At 48.9% G+C, this 18,495-nt stretch overlaps 1 protein-coding gene across 5 annotated transcripts in view; it reads left to right on the plus strand.

Annotated features, from left to right (window-relative positions):
* kidins220a (kinase D-interacting substrate 220a) overlaps positions 1 to 17,290 on the plus strand; it is a 40,190-nt gene extending 22,900 nt beyond the window's left edge. Inside the window, exons 25-34 of one of the 5 annotated variants that reach the window (XM_078089963.1) lie at positions 6,212 to 6,390; positions 8,964 to 9,175; positions 9,672 to 9,788; positions 10,336 to 10,395; positions 12,080 to 12,112; positions 13,267 to 13,383; positions 13,515 to 13,613; positions 14,280 to 14,498; positions 15,314 to 15,538; positions 15,883 to 17,290. In XM_078089963.1, the coding sequence (XP_077946089.1) occupies positions 6,212 to 6,390; positions 8,964 to 9,175; positions 9,672 to 9,788; positions 10,336 to 10,395; positions 12,080 to 12,112; positions 13,267 to 13,383; positions 13,515 to 13,613; positions 14,280 to 14,498; positions 15,314 to 15,538; positions 15,883 to 16,761 (2,140 nt within the window). In that variant the 3' untranslated portion in view covers positions 16,762 to 17,290. The remainder of the gene's footprint in view (positions 1 to 6,211; positions 6,391 to 8,963; positions 9,176 to 9,671; positions 9,789 to 10,335; positions 10,396 to 12,079; positions 12,113 to 13,266; positions 13,384 to 13,514; positions 13,614 to 14,279; positions 14,499 to 15,313; positions 15,539 to 15,882) is intronic. The other 4 variants (XM_040198666.2, XM_078089964.1, XM_078089965.1 and 1 more) reach the window with 4 other exon arrangements.
* The last annotated feature ends 1,205 nt before the right edge of the window (positions 17,291 to 18,495 follow it).

Consider the following 18,495-nt stretch of genomic DNA (forward strand, 5'->3'; position numbering starts at 1 on the left):
AAAGAATGGTAAGTGAGATAAAAATGAAAAATGGAGCGGGTTGGTATCAGATAAGAAAGGGCACAGAGAGAGAAAATGGATTCCAGTCTCGGGAGGTAAAATGTGGTGAAAGAATGAAAGTGTATGAATGCTGCAGAGGATCAGTCGGATAGCAGCAGGATTACGGCTGGAAGAGTTTACCATTGGTGTGTTTGTGTCTCGGCCGTATTTGAAGCCTCCGGTGGTGCTGCTCCAAGTGAGATAGTCCAGTTGGTGGACACACACACACACACACACACACGTTCATGCACGTGTCTCCTGGGTCCAGCATGGGTGTTTGTACAGTGAAACTGGTCCTCTGCTGATTTGGTTTGTGTGTATGCGCCCGGCTAATAGTGTTGTTCGTCCGTCCCTCAGGTGTTTGGTAGAAGTGACTCAGCCATGAATCATGCACAGCCAGCTCCACGACCACTCCACCCCTGCTGGGCTGCTCAAAATGTGTATAGGTAACACAACAGGAGGCGTATGTGCGTGTGTGTGTGTGTGTGTGAGAGAGTGTTTTCGTGTGGCGGCTACCACGTGAGAAGGAAAAGAACGTCACGCCGCATTCTTTGTTAGAAAATCCCCAAAGCCCCTTTCATTTCTGCCTGTAAGCCGAGGTTGAGGGATTAGTCTAATTGGTCTGAAACAAGAGAACCACTCCGTTCCCTTTTTGGTGCAAAGCATAAAGAATTATTTCAAATGCAAAAAGAAAAGAAAAAAGGCCTCTACCACTCCTCTGATCAGCCTCGGCTCTTCAGTCGTGGAGTCGTCCATCAGCGACGACGAGCTCGGATTAACGTTTGAAAGTGACACTGGGAAGGGAGGGGAAGGCGGCCCGATCCTGCGGTATTTCTGTGGTGTCGAGCGGCTGTCGCCGATCTGCCTCCTGCTCCGCCGTCTCTTTGTGGAACCGGCGGAAGGTGAGGGGCTGAATATAAATAGCAGCGCGGGGTTGCGAGAGGGTCAGCGCTGACCTTTAAGTGGACAACGAGATTTCACCACTCGGGAGCCACTGTGTCTCACACACACATACACACACACACACATATACATATATAATGTATATGTATATGTATATATATATATATATATATATATATATATATATATGTATATGTTTATCTCGGTGATATATATAATGTACACACACATTCAACCCCCTAACAGACTTTAACAACATGCTACCAGAGCTACCAGCTCCTGTATAGCTCAAGGATTTAGTGATAGTCACATCTGTCTGCTTAAGGCCTCTCCAGCGTTGTGCCCCGGAAAGTTCTCAACAACAAGGACTCAAAAGTGGAGACGAGACACTTTAGGACCAGCCGGCCGGGCTGCTCGGCACACTTTCTCTGTTTAGCGGTTCCGTTGCTGTCGTTCAGCCTCAGAATGACATTTGTCACAATCATCACCGCGTGGGGATTTTAGCTCCATGACCGACTTGTTCCAGATGTATTCAGATCCTATCAGAAGACTTTTGCAGTCCATCAGCTGACCATTACTGCTGTCAAAACGACCACACGCGCCGATGTGAGTGGTGCAATTTCTGTCACAATAAGTGAACTCCGCCACGGCCCTGAAACGCTCCAAACTCGCATAAATCACCACGCTGAGGTTTAGGGTTTTACTGGAGCGGAGGGTTCAGCTGAGGTTTTTTTGGGGGGGGTCTGGAGCTTCGGGGCTCCGTTTCGGGCGCTACACATGAGTTTAATCAGCATTTCAGGGAACCGCTGAGTCCCGATCTGCTCTCAAAGGAGACGCCGCTCGCTCCGAAAGCCACTCGCGTTTTAAAAACGTTTTTTATCAGCCTGGTGTGTTTCCCATCACGCTGCTTGTCTCTGTCTGCGGTTTGCTTTGGGATGTTCAGGTCCAGCTCCGGGCAAGAGTGTTTCAATTATTGGGATAAACGTTGGCACGAATTACATGCGGAAAGCCGACGCTGCCACGGGTTTGTCCGTCAGCGCGGCCCGAGACGAGAGCGCTGCAGACTCCGAGACCCCGGAGGTAAGCGGAGCCCGATGGAGTCCACACTACTCGGAGCGCTCAATTCAAATCAAGGAAATTCGCCGGGATTTTTTCCGGGGAGACAAGTACCATGGCGTCATCTAAAGTGAAAACATATTTTGCCCCCCGCCCTCCTTTTTGCCTTTAAGGGTGGTGGGAGGCTTTGGCAGCTCCCGAGCAGCAGCAGCAACAACAACCTCTCTCAGCGTTGATGCTGCGAGTCCCACGCGCCAGCTCGCGGGTCTGCCCCCGCCTGCACAGAGGGCCTCGCTGAGTTCATCCACGCGCTCGGGCAGACGCCGCGCCAGCGGCTTTGAACCAGGAGAAGGAATGTGCCGAACCCCGGGTCTGCTCAACTTCTTCACCCTCACGCTTGTTGCACTGTTCCCAGTGTCTTTCTCTGAAACCCTCAAGCTTCTCCCACACAGGCCTGCAGGCCCCCTTCTCTCTCTCTCTCTCTCTCTCTCTCTCTCTCTCTCTCTCTCTCTCTCTCTCTCTCTCTCTCTTCCCGTCTTTGAGTCCCTTTATGGAAATGTTTGGCATCGGAGGCCACCCTCTTGTGTGTGCACGCGCATGTCGCACATAAGTACAGTGGGCAGCTGTAAAGCAGAGTCAAGTGGCACGGCAAATAGCGGATAGAAGGGAGCGACAGATGAATTCTGCTCGTTCCTGTCCGCTGCGGCGCGTGGGAGGTTGAGAGGAGAAGAAAGGCTCGGCTCCAGTCGGCTTTGGGACCTATTAGCATTTGGATAAGCTTCGAAATCTCCCAGTGGCCACGCCACACAGAGAGCGGTTGGGCCAAATCGCCCTGTGCTGCTGCAGCTATAAGCTGAGGCCTGTCAATGGACCCATTGTGCAGGAACGGCTGCCGGGCCGCCCGGCGGCCTCTAGCTCGCTCGCCCTCGGCCTGCTTGAAAGTAGCGCGCCGGATTCCTTGGCGCTCCAACCCGAGCATCCATCTTGTCATTTGGCAACTGATTGCTGATAAGAATGGCTTTGTTCAGTATCCTCTGTTTACTCTCAGAATGACTAAGTCTGAAGTCATTTGTGTCAATTGCTTGACGCCAAGGCCAACGTCTCATTAGTGAGCTGCGGAGGACGCCATTTGAAGGTGTTAGACGTCGTTGATAAACGGCTGTTGTCGTGCAGCTGGCAACACCTTGCAATGCGATCACACTTCATCTGTATTCCAGTAATTCAGATCGGCCCTTCCTTTTTGCTTCTCTATACTTCTCTTAACCATGCATTGACGGCCGTGATGTCACAGGACCAGCACTGAAGTGTGAGCCGGTCTGTAGACGTATGGCTGGGTCCTCTTTTTTTCTTTGCAATCTTTTTGGATATAACTCGTAATTGTGAGGGATGTCCTTGATTCGTTCTTCTCACCAACTCCCTGTTCTCCTCAGGAGATGCAGCGGGTTGGTGCTGCGGCGTGTTTTACAACAGCAGGCCAGAGAAAAAAGTGCAGGACAGCAAAATATGTGCGATTGCAGCAGCTTCTTGGAAGCCATTGTCGTTGGTCAATGCACACAAAGGATTTATTTCAATGCGGGACGTGTCTACGTTTACCAAAGGCAGCTGAGTGGGATGATAAAGCAAGATGGATGATTGTTTGAACTATTTAGACTACAATGAATGCATGAAATAAAGAATTTGAAGTTGTGTCTGATATCTTTCTTTCATTTTTATGGTCCATTCTGTGTTTTGGCTCAGTGCAACTAAACGGTGTCCACACATCTTTCAGTAATGCTACATGCAACTATAAAAAGATTCCTTCGAATATATTTGGAGAGTGTTCTCTATATAACAAAAGGAAGTGTGTTTGTGTGTGTGTGTGTGTGTGTGTGTGTGTGTGTGTGTGTGTGTATGAGTGAGTCACTGGCTCCTGTTGGTCTGTCTGCAGACCCACAAATAAACAGCAGTAAGCCAGCTGGAAATGGGGAAAAGCAAGGGCTTCTCTGTCCGTATACGGGTTAATACAGTTCATGGGAAAAGGAACCAAACACCCACTTGCACAGAACACGTGTCTGCGCTCAAACACACGCACTCCACCTCGTGCCTTTTTGAATTCCCCCATCTTCACTGCCCAGGTGTTTGCTGAAGACACTTTATGTATGTGTGTTCCTGCAGGTAACATCTGTGCCTTCAGAATCCCTCTCCTCCTCCTCCTCTTCCTCCCTAGCAGAGGTTACCGGAGCCGGGGTTCATCTGTGTGCCAACATGGCGCTTCTTTGACCTTTTGGGTCCTGCTAAAGGTTCTAATGGAAGCCGGACTGAGAGGGCTTTGTCCACTGGAGTCTCAGCTGTGTGCCTGTGTGCCTGTCTGCTGCCGGCTCACAGTCCATTCTGTCTTCTCTTAGTCCGCGCTCACACACGGCAGTTGGGCTGGAACAGTGAATTACGACCGACCCACCTGGGTCAGTCTGACTGTATTATTTATTTTTTGCCATGTGCATTTGGTTAGAGACATCCTGTAACCACAAGGTCACAGGTTTGAGCCCGTGCAACGGCAGATGTGTCCATGACCAGCCATCTGTCCTGTCCAAATGTCCTTGAACAGAGGACTGGACCCCTCACTCACTGTAAGCAGTCTGAATGTGAGTATCGGCTATAAAGACTCAAATTGAAATCCTGTAGATCACAACTGAGCAGCGCGGTTCTGCAGTCTGGTTTTGTCCACCGTCGCCGAGGTATGAGAGACTCGGTGAATCAAGCGTTTCTGCCAGTTTGCTAACCGGATTTGTTCATCTGATTGTTTTGGATTATTAGCTCACAGTGCGCCACGTTGAACCCTTGCCAGACGCTGACCTCACGCTGACTTCGCTAGCGTGCGGCAGCAACGGTACTAATCATTCAATCAAGTCACAGAAAGGCCAGCCTTGTGCTCGCTCCCGAAAAAACAAAAAAACAGATCAGGCCCAGGGGGGAAAAACCCAAGTCATCGGGCTGTGTCCTCAGCAGAGCATACCAGCACACGGACTGGGCCGATGTGCTGCGGAGGAGCGAGAGTTTGAGGTTGAACTGGAAGGATGGAAGATTAAGAGGGAGGAAGGGGAAAGGGGGAGAGAGAAGTACCCACTGGGAAAAAGATGAAGGGTCCAGATGAGAAGTGGAGGCAGAGATGAGAGGGAGAGAAAAAAAAAAGGCTCCCCGCTGGAGGCTCCCCATTGGTCTGATAAGGGCGGCACATTGTTGTGATGAATGCTCAGTGTCACAGGCCACTCCGGCTTTCCAATTCTCACGTCCGAATGATGGGATTAACGAGATGTAATGATGGCTCCGGGTTGTTGGTGTTTGGCTGTGTTGTAGCCTCGGCCACATTTACGCGGTCCCTGATTAAAACCCGATGGCTTTTTTTGACCTTGTGCTGCTGAAATTGAATTCCCCTCTTCAACACTTTGGGTGTCGCCGTTCAGCGTTGCTCTTTTCCCTCGTTGTCGTCCCTTCTAAAATACCGGTGTGAGCTTTCGCTAGTGTTTGTGCGTTCTTGTAACGATTTCGGACTGAACACTTTGTCTGCAAATAGTTTCGACATCTGACATTCTTGATATAATACAATGTTTCTGCAGTATATACAGGAAACGCTGTATCACACAGCACTGGAACAATCTCCAAACACGGTGTTTACTCTGGGTCTGTGATAACAAACATCACGTCGACTGCAGCAGCGCATCACGAGGCGTTTCCGTCTGCCACTTGCTAAATTACCCTGATTGTCATCTCCTCAGGTTTCCTCCTCTGCAGAGAAAAGATAACATCCCTCACTCTATCTGTCCTCAAACATCCTCCCTTTCACTATCTTGGCTTCTCTAAATCCAGTTATCTCCCTGCTCTCATGATGATGATGACCGTTGCATATCTCTTCCATCTTAGCAGTGCAGCGTGCTATTTCCTCTTTTCTTTTTTTGTCACAACGTGAGCCTTTGAGCTAGCAGTCAGAATTTAGTGTAAACTGACATGTTGACATATTGGTGGCATATGCCGATAATACTTAATATACAAGGTATGTGTTGTCTCTTACAAGCACTCTGTTTTCCACCGTAAAGACGTGAGAAGAATTGAGTCATATAGTTTGTTCTCTTCATCGCGTTCTTCAAGTCATTAATTGCAATATTTAGAAATAATGGCCGCAGAGAGCAAAGCATCATCACGTAAAATCCTCCTTTTTAATCCCCGCTTTCCTCTAAAGAATCTCCAAGAACATCCCGACCACAAAGGACGTGGAGCCGCTGCTGGAGATTGACGGAGACATCCGCAGCTTTGAGGTCTTCCTGTCCTCCAGGACGCCCGTTCTCGCCGCCAGAGATGTGGAGATGTTCCTGCCCTGCACCGTCAATCTGGACCCCAAACTCCGGGAGATCATAGCAGGTCTATACACACTCAGTATCTTTACAGATGGCGCAAAGGCAGCATAAGATGTCTTAAATTAGTGTGGCTGCTATTTACCTGGACATGTATTGTATTTTTATCATAGCTGAAGGAATTGACATTGTACTAATCGATGTTCCTCCATTTGGTGCATCGAAATGCACGACATGCTTCAACGGCCCACAGTTGATGTTGAACCTGAGTCACTATGGTTGCGAGGCATGCGCGGTAACCATGAGGCTACCAAGGCGCTCTCGAAAAGCATTTCATTTGGTCGAGATGTGGTGACTCCGAGGAACACCGCAATAATTGAGGTGGTTTATCCTTGAACTTGGAAAGAGTGGTTTTTATAAATTCCAACCTCAATACAAAATTCCAACTTTATCGTTTTTTCCTCAAGCTTTAAGGAGTCGCCCACAGATCGTTATCAGCCAAAATTCATTCTGAATACTTTGACCGGTAAAGGCCGATCAGCAGTATTTAAAACTAGCTTGGCTGCTCATATATCTTTACGTGGTAACACTTTTTACTAAGTCCCATGAGGAGAGAATTGTTGAGTTTAAAATCTCTGAGAAACCTTTTTTTAATAAGTAAATCAACACAGGGATTGAAAATATTCAAAAATTCCTAACATTCTTCTAGAAAACTGTAGGTGTGCTTGGAAACCTTTACGGCCCCACAACATCTAAACATGAAATGGAAACGGAAAGATTGGATAAACTGGTATTTCAACACAACGTTCATTTGAGGAAAGAATTCATTCTTCGCTCAAAGTTTCGTCAAGTCAGCCTGAAAACCCTTTTCCTCTGTCATCCCGAGGAGGAGTGTGTGCATAATTGTGGGTTTGTCTTAAGTACATAAAAGGCTTGAGTAAACAATGACTCGGAGGAACAGAACCGTCGTCTGTGTGACGCGTCGGATTCAGCGCCAGCTCATTTGGCAGCGGCACTACTCCTAACATTGCAGCAGGGTCTGCTCTATAATCAGCCACCGCGGGGGCTCTCGGAAACCCTCAACTGGCCTTTCATTTCCCAAACAGTCGAATGTCGAGCAGATTTCCGCTGCGGCGCGGCACGCTTATCCGTCCTGGGAGAGGGATCCGTCTTCAGTTCCTCTTCCCCAGTTTCTCCCCCCCCCCATTTCTTTCTCTCGTCAAAGGTGTTTTTTGTTCGATAGTGGTTGTTGTTTGCGCTGGAGTCAAATTAGTCCTTTTGCGTTATCTGCGCCATATAAATAGAATGGACACTGTGGGATCAGGACGGAATGTTCCCTTGTTGTCATCGATCTCCCCCTCCTCGGCTGCACCAAATGTCACAGTTTGCAGCAGTGGTGCCGTCATTGTGCATCAGTATCAAACTGTGAACCACATAAACCATAGTGGCTCCTTACTTTTGCTACTGTGCGTCAGTGTCCATTCAGCCCTTACAGTGTCAATGACGCCTAGTGTGAAGCCGCTGCATCATGGGACCACAGACGACACTCGCAAACGCACGCGCACACACACACACACAGTCTGCTCCAGTGAGCTATAGTTGAGTCATGGCGAGCGGGCCGAGCTCTACAAGCAGTCTGTGAGTCCCGGACCAGCCCTAAAGGTGTGTAGGTGTTTATATGTATCCACAGGACATGTAGTTATGTGAGTGTGTGTGTGTGTGTGTGTTTTTTTCCCCCCTCCACGCGGTGGAAGGTGATCGGTGCTTCTACTCCGCCATCCGGCCCGCGGCCCGTCGGGTGCTCCGTGCCCGGCGTCCCGTGGGCAGCCAGCGGGCTGTGCTGTCAGCGATACCCGACCAAGGAGCCTGACTTGCATCATAAGGCCCCCATTGTGTTGGCGGGCTGGATTGGGTCTCGCTCGGCGTGTCATTCAGCAGCCACTTGTATAACCAGGAGACATTCTGGTGCCTGCTTCTGTTTCTGGTTCTTACTTTCATGCCAGCCAACACAGAGACACTCTGTTCCGTTCGGCAGGCTTATTTAACTTTAATTTGGGAGGTTTTCACCAAAGTTCCCTCCCCGGCGCCTGCTCGACTCCGAGTTTTTCCGAGTTGAATTGATTTTACGTAAAAGATAATTGTGGGAAAGCGGTGCTGCCTATGAGCTCACAGCAGAGAGATTGCGATGCCGACGTATCACTTGAAAAAAGACTTAAGTTAGCGTGCGGCACTTGGGAGAAATGGAGCAATATAAATCAAAGTGAGGATGGAATTCACAGTTGCAGATTGCTGTAATCGTATCATATGTGCTCGTTTCCTCCCATCGTTTACTTATTTGATTGTGTTCTATGTTGGATGAGAAGAACATTCAGGAACATCCGTCTTGTTGTATTCCCAACAGCGCTTCAAATTCGAATTTTTGCTGTCAATTGTTTGATATATTTTCTTCTCTGGCGGATTAATAACTGGCTAAACTCCCTTGAGATGATGTAATAGAAGTAAATGATAGATGCGCGGGTGGATCTGAGGAGCCTTTATAGTCACCGCCAAGACATGATCATCAACATCACAGCTGAAAACTTCCTCCCCCCCCCCCCCCCCTTTCGTGTTCCCTTCCCCTCCGGCTCTGTCCTCTCTCAGATGTGCGAGCGGCCAGGGAGCAGATGCACATGGGAGGGGTGACCTATCCCACGCTGCCCCTGCAAGAGGCAGCGCCCCGCCCCCAGTCCGGCTACGGCCAGCCGTCTGCCGCCTGCTCCCCAGTGGGCTCCTTCACCGGATCTCTGCCTCCTCAGCCTCACAGTGCCTACTTCAGTGGGATAACTGGCCCTCAGCACCCCTTTTACAACCGGGTGAGACAATAAAAGGGGGCCTCTGTGTCGATTATCAGCAGTCCTCTGCCCGCTGCTACCAGGTTGTGAGTCTCTGTCGTTGTAGAAAAGCCCAAGTGATGACCCGATGTTCCTGAATAAAATTGTTCGGCGATAGAAGAGACACCCACTGATCCCTCCCTCCCCCCCAACAAACCACACTGTTGGGACAAGTGGGACCTTACTGAATAGAAATGCTCAGTCCACTGCACGTTATAATGTAGAATCGCGTTTAGCCACATGGCAGTTACACCTGAATGAACTGTAAAGCAGCCAGGCCATGGAATGTAGCATGCGACCGCTGTTTTAAATAACCCGCACCTCATTTACTGAGAAAAGGTGAGCAAGTTATAACAGTAGTATTATAGTAGTTTACTTTTCCATGCTGCCATTTTGTTTGTGTGTGCCTGACCGCTTTCATATGATTTTCATTTTATTTTTGTACCCCTTCTCCTGCTTTCTTCCTGTGCCCTCATAGCCTTATTTCCCCCATCATGTGTATCACCTACCACGGCCTTTCTCCCACCATGTCCCCCCATCCTCGCGCCCCTCCATTAAACCACCCGGTCAACCTAAGGACAACACCTGTGGACTTGTGAGTAAAAAAAAATAAGTGTTGGAGCCATCTGAGATGGATGATTACAGCAGCAAATACACCAATAGTAGTATTTGTATCATGCAAAGAAATGTTTCTCTGATTGAAAGTTTTGATCATTGCTCTCATGATTGTGTCACACAGTGTTTCCAAACAGTACCTGTTTAATATATATACATATATAAACATATATATATATATAACATATAGTATAATATGTTGAATATACCTACAGCACGACGTTCTGTAGTACCTCTTTCCCTCCTTCGCCTTGTCTTCCTTTCCTCCATCTGATGTCATTTATTTTCCCTTCCAATGATTTCAATATCGCCCTGTTTTACTTGCCACTGTCCGAGCGTCTCATTTATAAACAGTCCCAAAAGATCCACACAAATGTTTGGGTACGTACAAATAAAAAGACGACGGCGTCCGCGCTCAGGCCCCCGGAAGTAAAGCAGCGAGCGCGTATTCCACAGCTCAAGTGGACTCGACGTTTACTAGTCGTTGTCGTTACACAATCCGTGTCTCCATTCTGTGCCCATGTCAGGATGTTATTGCAGAGGATGCCGGAGAAGGCCTCCCCTCCTGCCCCTCTGATCCCACCATGGTAACATGCAGTTACAGTCGTGGAGACTTGTGGGCACCCAAATAGCCCTCCGCCATCTGCATGTCGTCCAACCCCATCCGTCCTTTCTTGTGTTGAGTTCATAATACGCACGCACGCACGTACGTACATTTCACAGACTACTTGCATCGTTGCTGTGGTTTACAAAAGCCGAGGGAACCAATATAGACTGTCACACTCGCATGCTGATGTTAAAAACTGCATCCGGTGCAACAATGACTGCCTGCTTACCATGCCGCGGCGGGGGGGGGGGGTGTCACAAGCTTACGCGTATAACATGTAGCATGTAACATGCTGAATGAACTCCACTCTGAATTATGGCATGGAGCAGTTCTCTTATTAACGGACTTAACAATGTATTGTTAACCCACTTCGGAGAGGCATGGATTTGCAAGAACGGAATCTCAGATATTCAGAGATTTTAGGAGGCAGCAGCCGCTTTAGAACAATTTGATGATAACACCGCTCGGGAGATTTCTGCTCCACAAAGCCACTTATCAGGGCGCTGCCAGCAAGCATTTAAAGGAGCTGTTTGAAAGATTCCAATGTAGATTACGATTTATAATTCCTTCCGTTTTCCGTCACCGTTTTGTTTTGCGTTTTGCTTCAATCTTCCTCTTTCCCTTTGAAACCTTCACCCCTGTCGTAACATTTTGTCCCCCATCCCTTCCCTTGCTTTTGTTTACTTTCCTCTTTAGTATAAATGTCCTCATTTTCATCTCCAATATATTATCCCATCTTATCCCTTTTTTGGTTCACACAATGTCTTTGTGTAGTGTTCACATGTGCCCGTATTTCTGCAAATCTGTGAATGTGTGTGTGCACACTCGCACATTTATGTGTGTCTTTGGATACAGCCCAGTGTAATTGCTTAGCTGATATAAGTGTGAGTATGGATTCCTCGGGCTGCCGGGATTATCATCAGAGCAACTGTTGGGGCTGGCAACCCACACACACACACACAGACACACACACACACACACACTGACAATGAGCCCAGTTCTGGTAGAGCTTATCTCCTTACCAAGACGCTTCCTCCCTCACAGAGCTCTGTTTCCTCTTCCCCATCCTTCTGCCCAGCTGTAATTACAGTCTTATCACACACACACACACACACACACACACTTGGAGGGTTCACACTAAGACACACCGACACACCCGCAGACATACTCGCTCACGTTCTTAGAACACGCGCTTGCAGTCTGATTGGAGGAGTCTTATTCAAGGCCTCCCCTGAATCGAAACTTCTGCTTTTTCTGCGCAGAGTGAGAGATGTCTCATTTTTCCGCGTCTCTGTCTCCGTCTCGTCCGCATATCCTTTCTGTGTGCAGAGATTACCACCGCACAGCTTGCTGACTCCAGCGAAAGACAAAATCTGCTCGTGTAATAACTCGTACTTCCAGTGCCTCATCTTTTCCAGCGTGACATGCAGCTGCTGTAGAGGAGCCGTCCTCGTCTCCTGCTCTGTTGTTTTTGTCCCTCGTGCCCCCTGATGATGACTTGGACATGTGTGCTTGTCAGTCTCGTTCTCTCTTTATTCGTGCCTCCACACCTCCCCTCTCCTTTTTTTTCACAGGTACAGTCCCGGCTTCGTAATGTTCTAATTGTCCGTGCATATTTTTGTCTGATTATTTGTCCGTCTGCTTCTTTTTGTCTCCTTATCAAGCATTTAAAGTCACTGCATTACAAATTGAAGCAGGTACATCTCCGCTTTCATGGCTATCGTCATTCACGCATCCAACCCTTTTCCTCCGTCATCCATGTCCCTCAACCTCATGTCTAACACACTACTTTAGTACTACCAAGCATGCTGTGCAAAGAGATAATACAGAATCGTCACTCGGAAGTAAACGCAGCTCCAAACTTCATGTCCTGTAGTTCAGTAGATTCATTAATATAGTTCCATTCTAGATTAAACACTGTGTGGACGTGAACAGTAGCTAAAGTAGTGCTGTACCACTACCGAGTTGGCACCTACTACTTTGTACTGTTATCGTGTGAGCTGCTTGTTTTTTGTTTTGTCCAACAACTACTCACAGTCCGACTAAGCTCTGCTCCTCTTCCCCTCGAAACCGGAAACAAAGCCGGGGGGCTTAGTCTGAAGCCATGTCTTAATGGTGTTAATAGCCGAGAGAGAGCAGAGAAGACGAGGGACGAAGAGAAGATGGGAGCGGGAGGGGGCAACGGAGGGATGGGAAAGAGAGGAGGAGGTCGGTGCAGGAGGCTGAGAGGGAAGGAATGTTACAAGCAGGAAGGAAGGGAGGAAAGGAAGGAACAAGAGTGAGGGTTCAAGCCAAGCAGAACCAGAGGGGGAAAGGGGGGTGAGTGACAAGAAGGAGGGGGAATGAGGTTTGTTTAGTTATTTTGTGCCAGCGGGTGGGGGCCCCCATCTTAGGCCTTAGACTACGTCAACAGTCGGTGTTAGTCACATGAAGCCTCGTCGCCACTTCAGCGTGGCTCGGCTCAACAGCAGCCCCCAGACTTACCGACTCCATCCCTTAAGTGCACACGTTTTATGTGCTTATATATACTCCGAGAAAGAGGAATAAGAGCAGGTATCAGTGTATTTGGAGAGGTCGGCAGCTTTGTTTACTTTTACACTTACACTGTGTGACTGAGAGAGAATTACTGCGTGGGATTGTGGTTTTGCGCCTCTGTGTGCCTCGCAGCAACAGGCCCGCGCGCCTCGTTGCCGGGACCTGTTGCTCGTTTGGCTCTTATCAATGTGTTAGGAAGGATGGGTTGGTCTAACAGAGTGTGCGTGTTGGCCCCGGTAACCTTAACTCACAAAAACAATCTGAATAAGTTGTTTGTTTTCTGCTTTTGTGTGTGTGTGTGTCGGCGTGTTTCCAGGGCTCTCGTGCGGTCCTGCTCAGCTCCATGAACACGGGTGCCGTGTGTGAGCGTCTGAGACAACTAGATGGGATCGACCCCGGCATGCTGCCTCAGTACTCATCCACCATCAAGAAGGTGCGTCTGTCAATGGAGCTCAAAAGCCAAGACTTTATCTTTTTATCTGTGTGTGCTTTTTTTACCTCATGACTTTCCTTCCTACCTTTTGTTAAAATGTATTTATACAAGCCGTTCGTCGTCCATTGTAGGCTAATATAAATGGTAGAGTGCTGTCTCAGTGCAACATTGATGAGCTGAAGAAAGAGATGGAGATGAACTTCGGCGATTGGCAGCTCTTCAGGGGAACGGTGAGACTACATCTTCCTCTACTTACCTCACAGCCCGCTTTAATATTTTTGCGGTTTGCCGCTTCATGATAAAGTGTTTTTTTTGTTGTTGTTTTTTTGTTTCACAAGTATATGTAATCAGCCCTGCCAGCGCCCTCCTGTTGATATCTTTCAGCTCTTGATTTGTCCAAAAAGAAAGCAAGACAACATCTCATAAATACGACACCTTGTGCTCCTAAAATATTGGAGATTTCATAATCCGTATTAAGAGAATGGTGCTCTTCGGTCAGTCTGGAGTGTAGTCGTCTGAGCCGGCCTGGAATCACTTACACATGTAGCCGGGTTCACTTCATCAGATGTCCGCCTGTGCTCCTAATACCAAACCAAAGCCCTGGATTGGTCGTGTTTTTAACGGAGATCCAATAAAGAGCTCACGCAGGGGCAGCTGGAAAGTGCAGTGGCCTTAAAGCTGCGCACACCATCCAGTTCTGTGTTGCCAGGTTGCAGCCAGCACGGACATCTGGTTCAAGATGGCTGACCGATACCTGGATGAAGGGAGGTTCTGTCAGGGAGGAGGGGACAATGCCGGTTGTTGTTGTTGTTGTTGGTAATGTGTTTTTCGCCCGGTAACGATTGTCCCGATGCCGTTTTGATCGAAAAAAGATCATTTGAAATGTCTTTCCCCAGGTGCTGGAACTGCGTCACTCTGAAACCCAGGCCCTGCTTCAAGACGAGTGCCGAGCTGCTAGCGAACAGGACAGCAGCTCGCACAACGGGGAGCCCAGCAGACGCTCAGGGGGGGCCCAGCATGAAGCGGCAGCCTTCAGCCTGAATCTCAGCTTCGAGGAGCTCAGCGGAGCCGGGCTGGAGGAACCTCAGCGGCACAGCCACAACTCCCACTGGCCGGTCAGTCTTCCTGTCAGGAGCTCAGCGTAAATGTTCCACAACAGCTGATACGACCAAACAGTCGTGAACTGTGCGTATGCACACGATGCAAACCCACATAAACATGCAAAGACATTAAGGGCCTTGACAGCGTGTGAGTGTGTAACACACACGCATGCTCCAAACTGTCACATGACCACAGGGGCTGCTGCATTGAGCCTCTGGTTGGGTGAGCTCACTAGTTTCACATTAATGTGGTTGCGTGTGAGAAAATAGCTCGACAGAGAGAGCGTATGTTGCTTTTGAACATGGCAGAGTTAAAAATGCACACACACACACACACACACACACACACTGTAGAACACCAAAAGGTGTCGAGGGGCCCCCCGTTTTATATTTCACCTTCCTTATTCCAAATTTGCTAAATGTCTGAGCAAACACTTGCATGTAGGCAGCTGGCTTTGCTGCTATTTTATGATCTCACTTTGTGATCTTTTTCAGATTCGCATCATCCAAAACTGAACACACACACACACACACACACACACACACACACACACACACACACACACACACACACACACACACACACACATCTTTCTTTGCCAGTCCGCCTGCAGACCTTTGCCAAAACTTTTTCGCTGAATCTCATTCTCGTGTTCTGAATATTTCATTGGTTACTAATGTGATTATGAGCATTGTATGTGTAGCATTTCTCTATTAATGATAATCGGGAGTGAACTCTGCAGTCTCCATCTTCATGTACTTTAACGTACTGTAAGTATATTCATCAACAAACTGACGTGGCTGTTTTCATACCTTTTCTTTTTTGTCAGGCGACTAACCTCCGCACCTTAAGCATGTCCAGCCTCAACTCTCAGGAATCCTCCAATGATATCTGCAAGCTGACGGACAAGCAGCAGGCCGAGTACCACGATGCCTACAAGGAGTACATCGCTCAGATGGCGCAGGTGGAGATGTCCGGCGGCGGCGGCAGAGAGAGGCCCGTGCAGCCCCACCCGGGACAATTTCTTCAAGCTGCCAGCTCAGAGGACAAAGGGGTGGGTGGACAGTCACAAGTACACTGTTGAGTTCCAGCCATTGCATCACTGAGAGCATAAATTGACAAGAAGCTCCCCCGGTCTGATCACAGTGCGGTGACTATTGTCATTAAATAGTGTAGACAGTATGAGCCTGTATGTTGTTGTCTGGCCTGTGCAACAGCAAATGTCTTATTCTGAGCTGGGAAAGGAGAGAGCTCTGCTTCTTGCATTTCTTAATGATTTGCATATAGTCTTTGTTTCTCTTGGCACGTAAGGGAAGGACAGGAAAGGCCTCTTGGCCAATAGAGCAAGATGCTATACATATTCATGTTCCTGTCATTGATCTTCTTCCCTCTCTTCAGGCCAAGGAAGGAGCTGACCAAGACAGCCGCAAATCCTTCACCAAGAGAGGCTCCAAGCCTAGTGATGTCGCAGACTTCCCTTCCGGGGCCGATGCCCAGCCTCTAGACCCCATCAGTGAAGAGGATGAGAAGCTTGACCACAGCACATTGTCCAGGAATTCCGGCTCCAGGAAGAAGGTAGGCGGGTCGTTGTACCACAAGCTGCCCAACGACGAGGACTCCAGCCCCGAGGAGGCCGACAACACCACACCTCTCCTCCGCAAAGAGAGTACAGCTGGTTCCCTGCGCTCCCACAGCGGCTCCCAGCCCACTGGCCTCCTGCCCAAGCCTGGCCTCCTCACCGAAATCCTCCTGGATAAGAAGGACTCGTCTGACTCAGGGATGCGCTCCAGTGACAGCTCCTCCGACCGCTCCCTCGAGGAGGCTGAAGGGGACGCCGACGGAGAGAGGGAGCCACTGAAGCCCAGCCTGATTGAACTGGAGCTGGAGGGTCTGGTGAAGAAGCGAGGCCTCCTCCCCAGCAGCCTGCAGGACGCGGCGGTGGCGCGCATGTCCATCTGCTCTGAGGCGGCGTCCGAGGCCAGCCTCATGGCCAGCAGCCCCGACGAGGGCTGGCCGTCTCACGGGGTCGGCAACCTCAACTGCACCACCAGCACCTTCAACGACAACGCAAACCGCACCACCGACAACAGCCCCCTGCCGCCGGTTAACCTCGCAGGCATGGACTCCTCCACAACCACCACCGCCACCTTCAACCCCTCGCCAGCTGTCATCATCACCCCCGGCAGCAGCAGCACTGCCAACACCACCACTGCAGCCATCCACAACCAGAACCTGCGCACCATCAGCCTGGGAGATGAGACGGAGAGCGTCCTCTGATGAGACGCTTGTTCTTGATGATTTCGATGTCGTAGTGTTGGTGTTGTGACTCGTTCCGAAGAATTAGTGTTTGTGTTGTACTCAGGAACAGTGTAGCTGTGAATCAAGAGTAGATCATTCGAAGGCTTTACTTAGTGAAGAAAAATAACTTTATTTAAACGATGAATAATAGACAAGTGAATCGGTACAATTGGTTAGTTAATGGTACCAAAAATACATGGGATTGCTTTCAACTGTCCCATGCGTTTGGATCATTTTAGTGTGATGTCATTGTGGAAATATTAAATGTTGTGCAGGCAGTTGTGACCAGAGGAGCTGGTTGTTGCCGTTGACTTTTTTTTTTCCTCCCGGTGCTGAGAATATTTCAATAGATGTCAGTATATAGACAGTTGTGCACTGTGTTGTTGGCAACGTCTGTGATAGAAGAAGTGCATGCTCTAGTCTCCCCGGAGTGCTGATGTATTTTCAATGGGTCCTTCTGAAAAGGCATTTACTTCAATAAACAATTTTGCTATGTGGCCCCTTGAAACGAGTCTGTTTTTTTTTTTCTTCCTGCTCTTCATGCAGGGAGATCTCTTAGGAGCCTCAGTGGACTTGGGGTTCAGCTAGTGAATACACCGGCATACTTAAACCGAGAGTCCTCTTTACCGATTTAATCTTTTACCAAATGCGGTTTGGAAGAACGGAGCGAGGGGGCGTCGCTGCCTGCGCGTCTCCTCGCCGATAGATGGCGCACTGTGCATACAAACCTGCTGCAGGCCGGCCGCTCGCTCTTCAATACCACTGAGGGGTAAACTGAAACTCGGTGACTACACGAGGATTTCAACTAACTTAAAAGTTGCATGATGAAAATGAATTCCTTTACAAAGAGCGAGTATTGAAGAAGGATCTCAAGTCCTCCCTCGGGGGGCAATTATCCAACAACTTGGTCGGCTCTGTGGTGTGAAAATACGCGAGAGGCCATGCTGTATTTCAGGAAGGAGATGATTGACAGTCGGGGTTTTACTACAGTGTTATAACATCCAAACCTTTTGATTCAACCTTTAAAATACAGCGCGCACGAGCGCTGCCGAAATGCAACCTTCGGACATTCGATCGCCCCAATGAATGATCCAACCGATGCTTCGATCACACACCTGGTTCAACCAAAAGGGTCATCAGCTTCAAACACAGGCCCGTCTGAAGCAACGTGTAGGAAGCGGAGGAACTACGTCTGATAAATGTGGAACCTGTAACGCATCAACGGCCTAGTTTCCCCCCCAGAGTTAAATTTCTATAATTTGTTTTGTTTGGAAAAAAAAAGGCCTATGGCCCAATACTTTAATGTCTCAACCTGTCAGGGCGAATCCTTTAATCATGTTTACACACAATAGCGTGCGAGACGGTAAAAGCGCAGCCAGTGCGCCTCGAAATACGCGTTTATGCCGCTGTGGAGCCTCCGGGTCGTGTATGCCCCCCCCCTCCCTCCGGGAAGGCTTGTGTGTGACGCGGTGTTTTGGACCCCCCCCCCCACACACACAGCAGGTGTGGTGAGGAACCCGGTGTTGTGGGATCCGTTTTCCTAGTAAGTAGTGTCCATACAGCGCGCCATGTCCTAATAGCGCTATAGACTCAGCTGGGAGTCGGATTTTACGCACTGATGGATTCTCACACCCCCCCCCCCCCACCCCAACCCAATGAAAGATGTTCAAGTTGTGTTTTTGATTTATTTTGTATAAAAAAAAGGTACAATTT

Source organism: Gasterosteus aculeatus, chromosome 15 (assembly GCF_964276395.1).
Source record: "Gasterosteus aculeatus chromosome 15, fGasAcu3.hap1.1, whole genome shotgun sequence".
Classification (NCBI taxonomy): Eukaryota; Metazoa; Chordata; class Actinopteri; order Perciformes; family Gasterosteidae; genus Gasterosteus; species Gasterosteus aculeatus.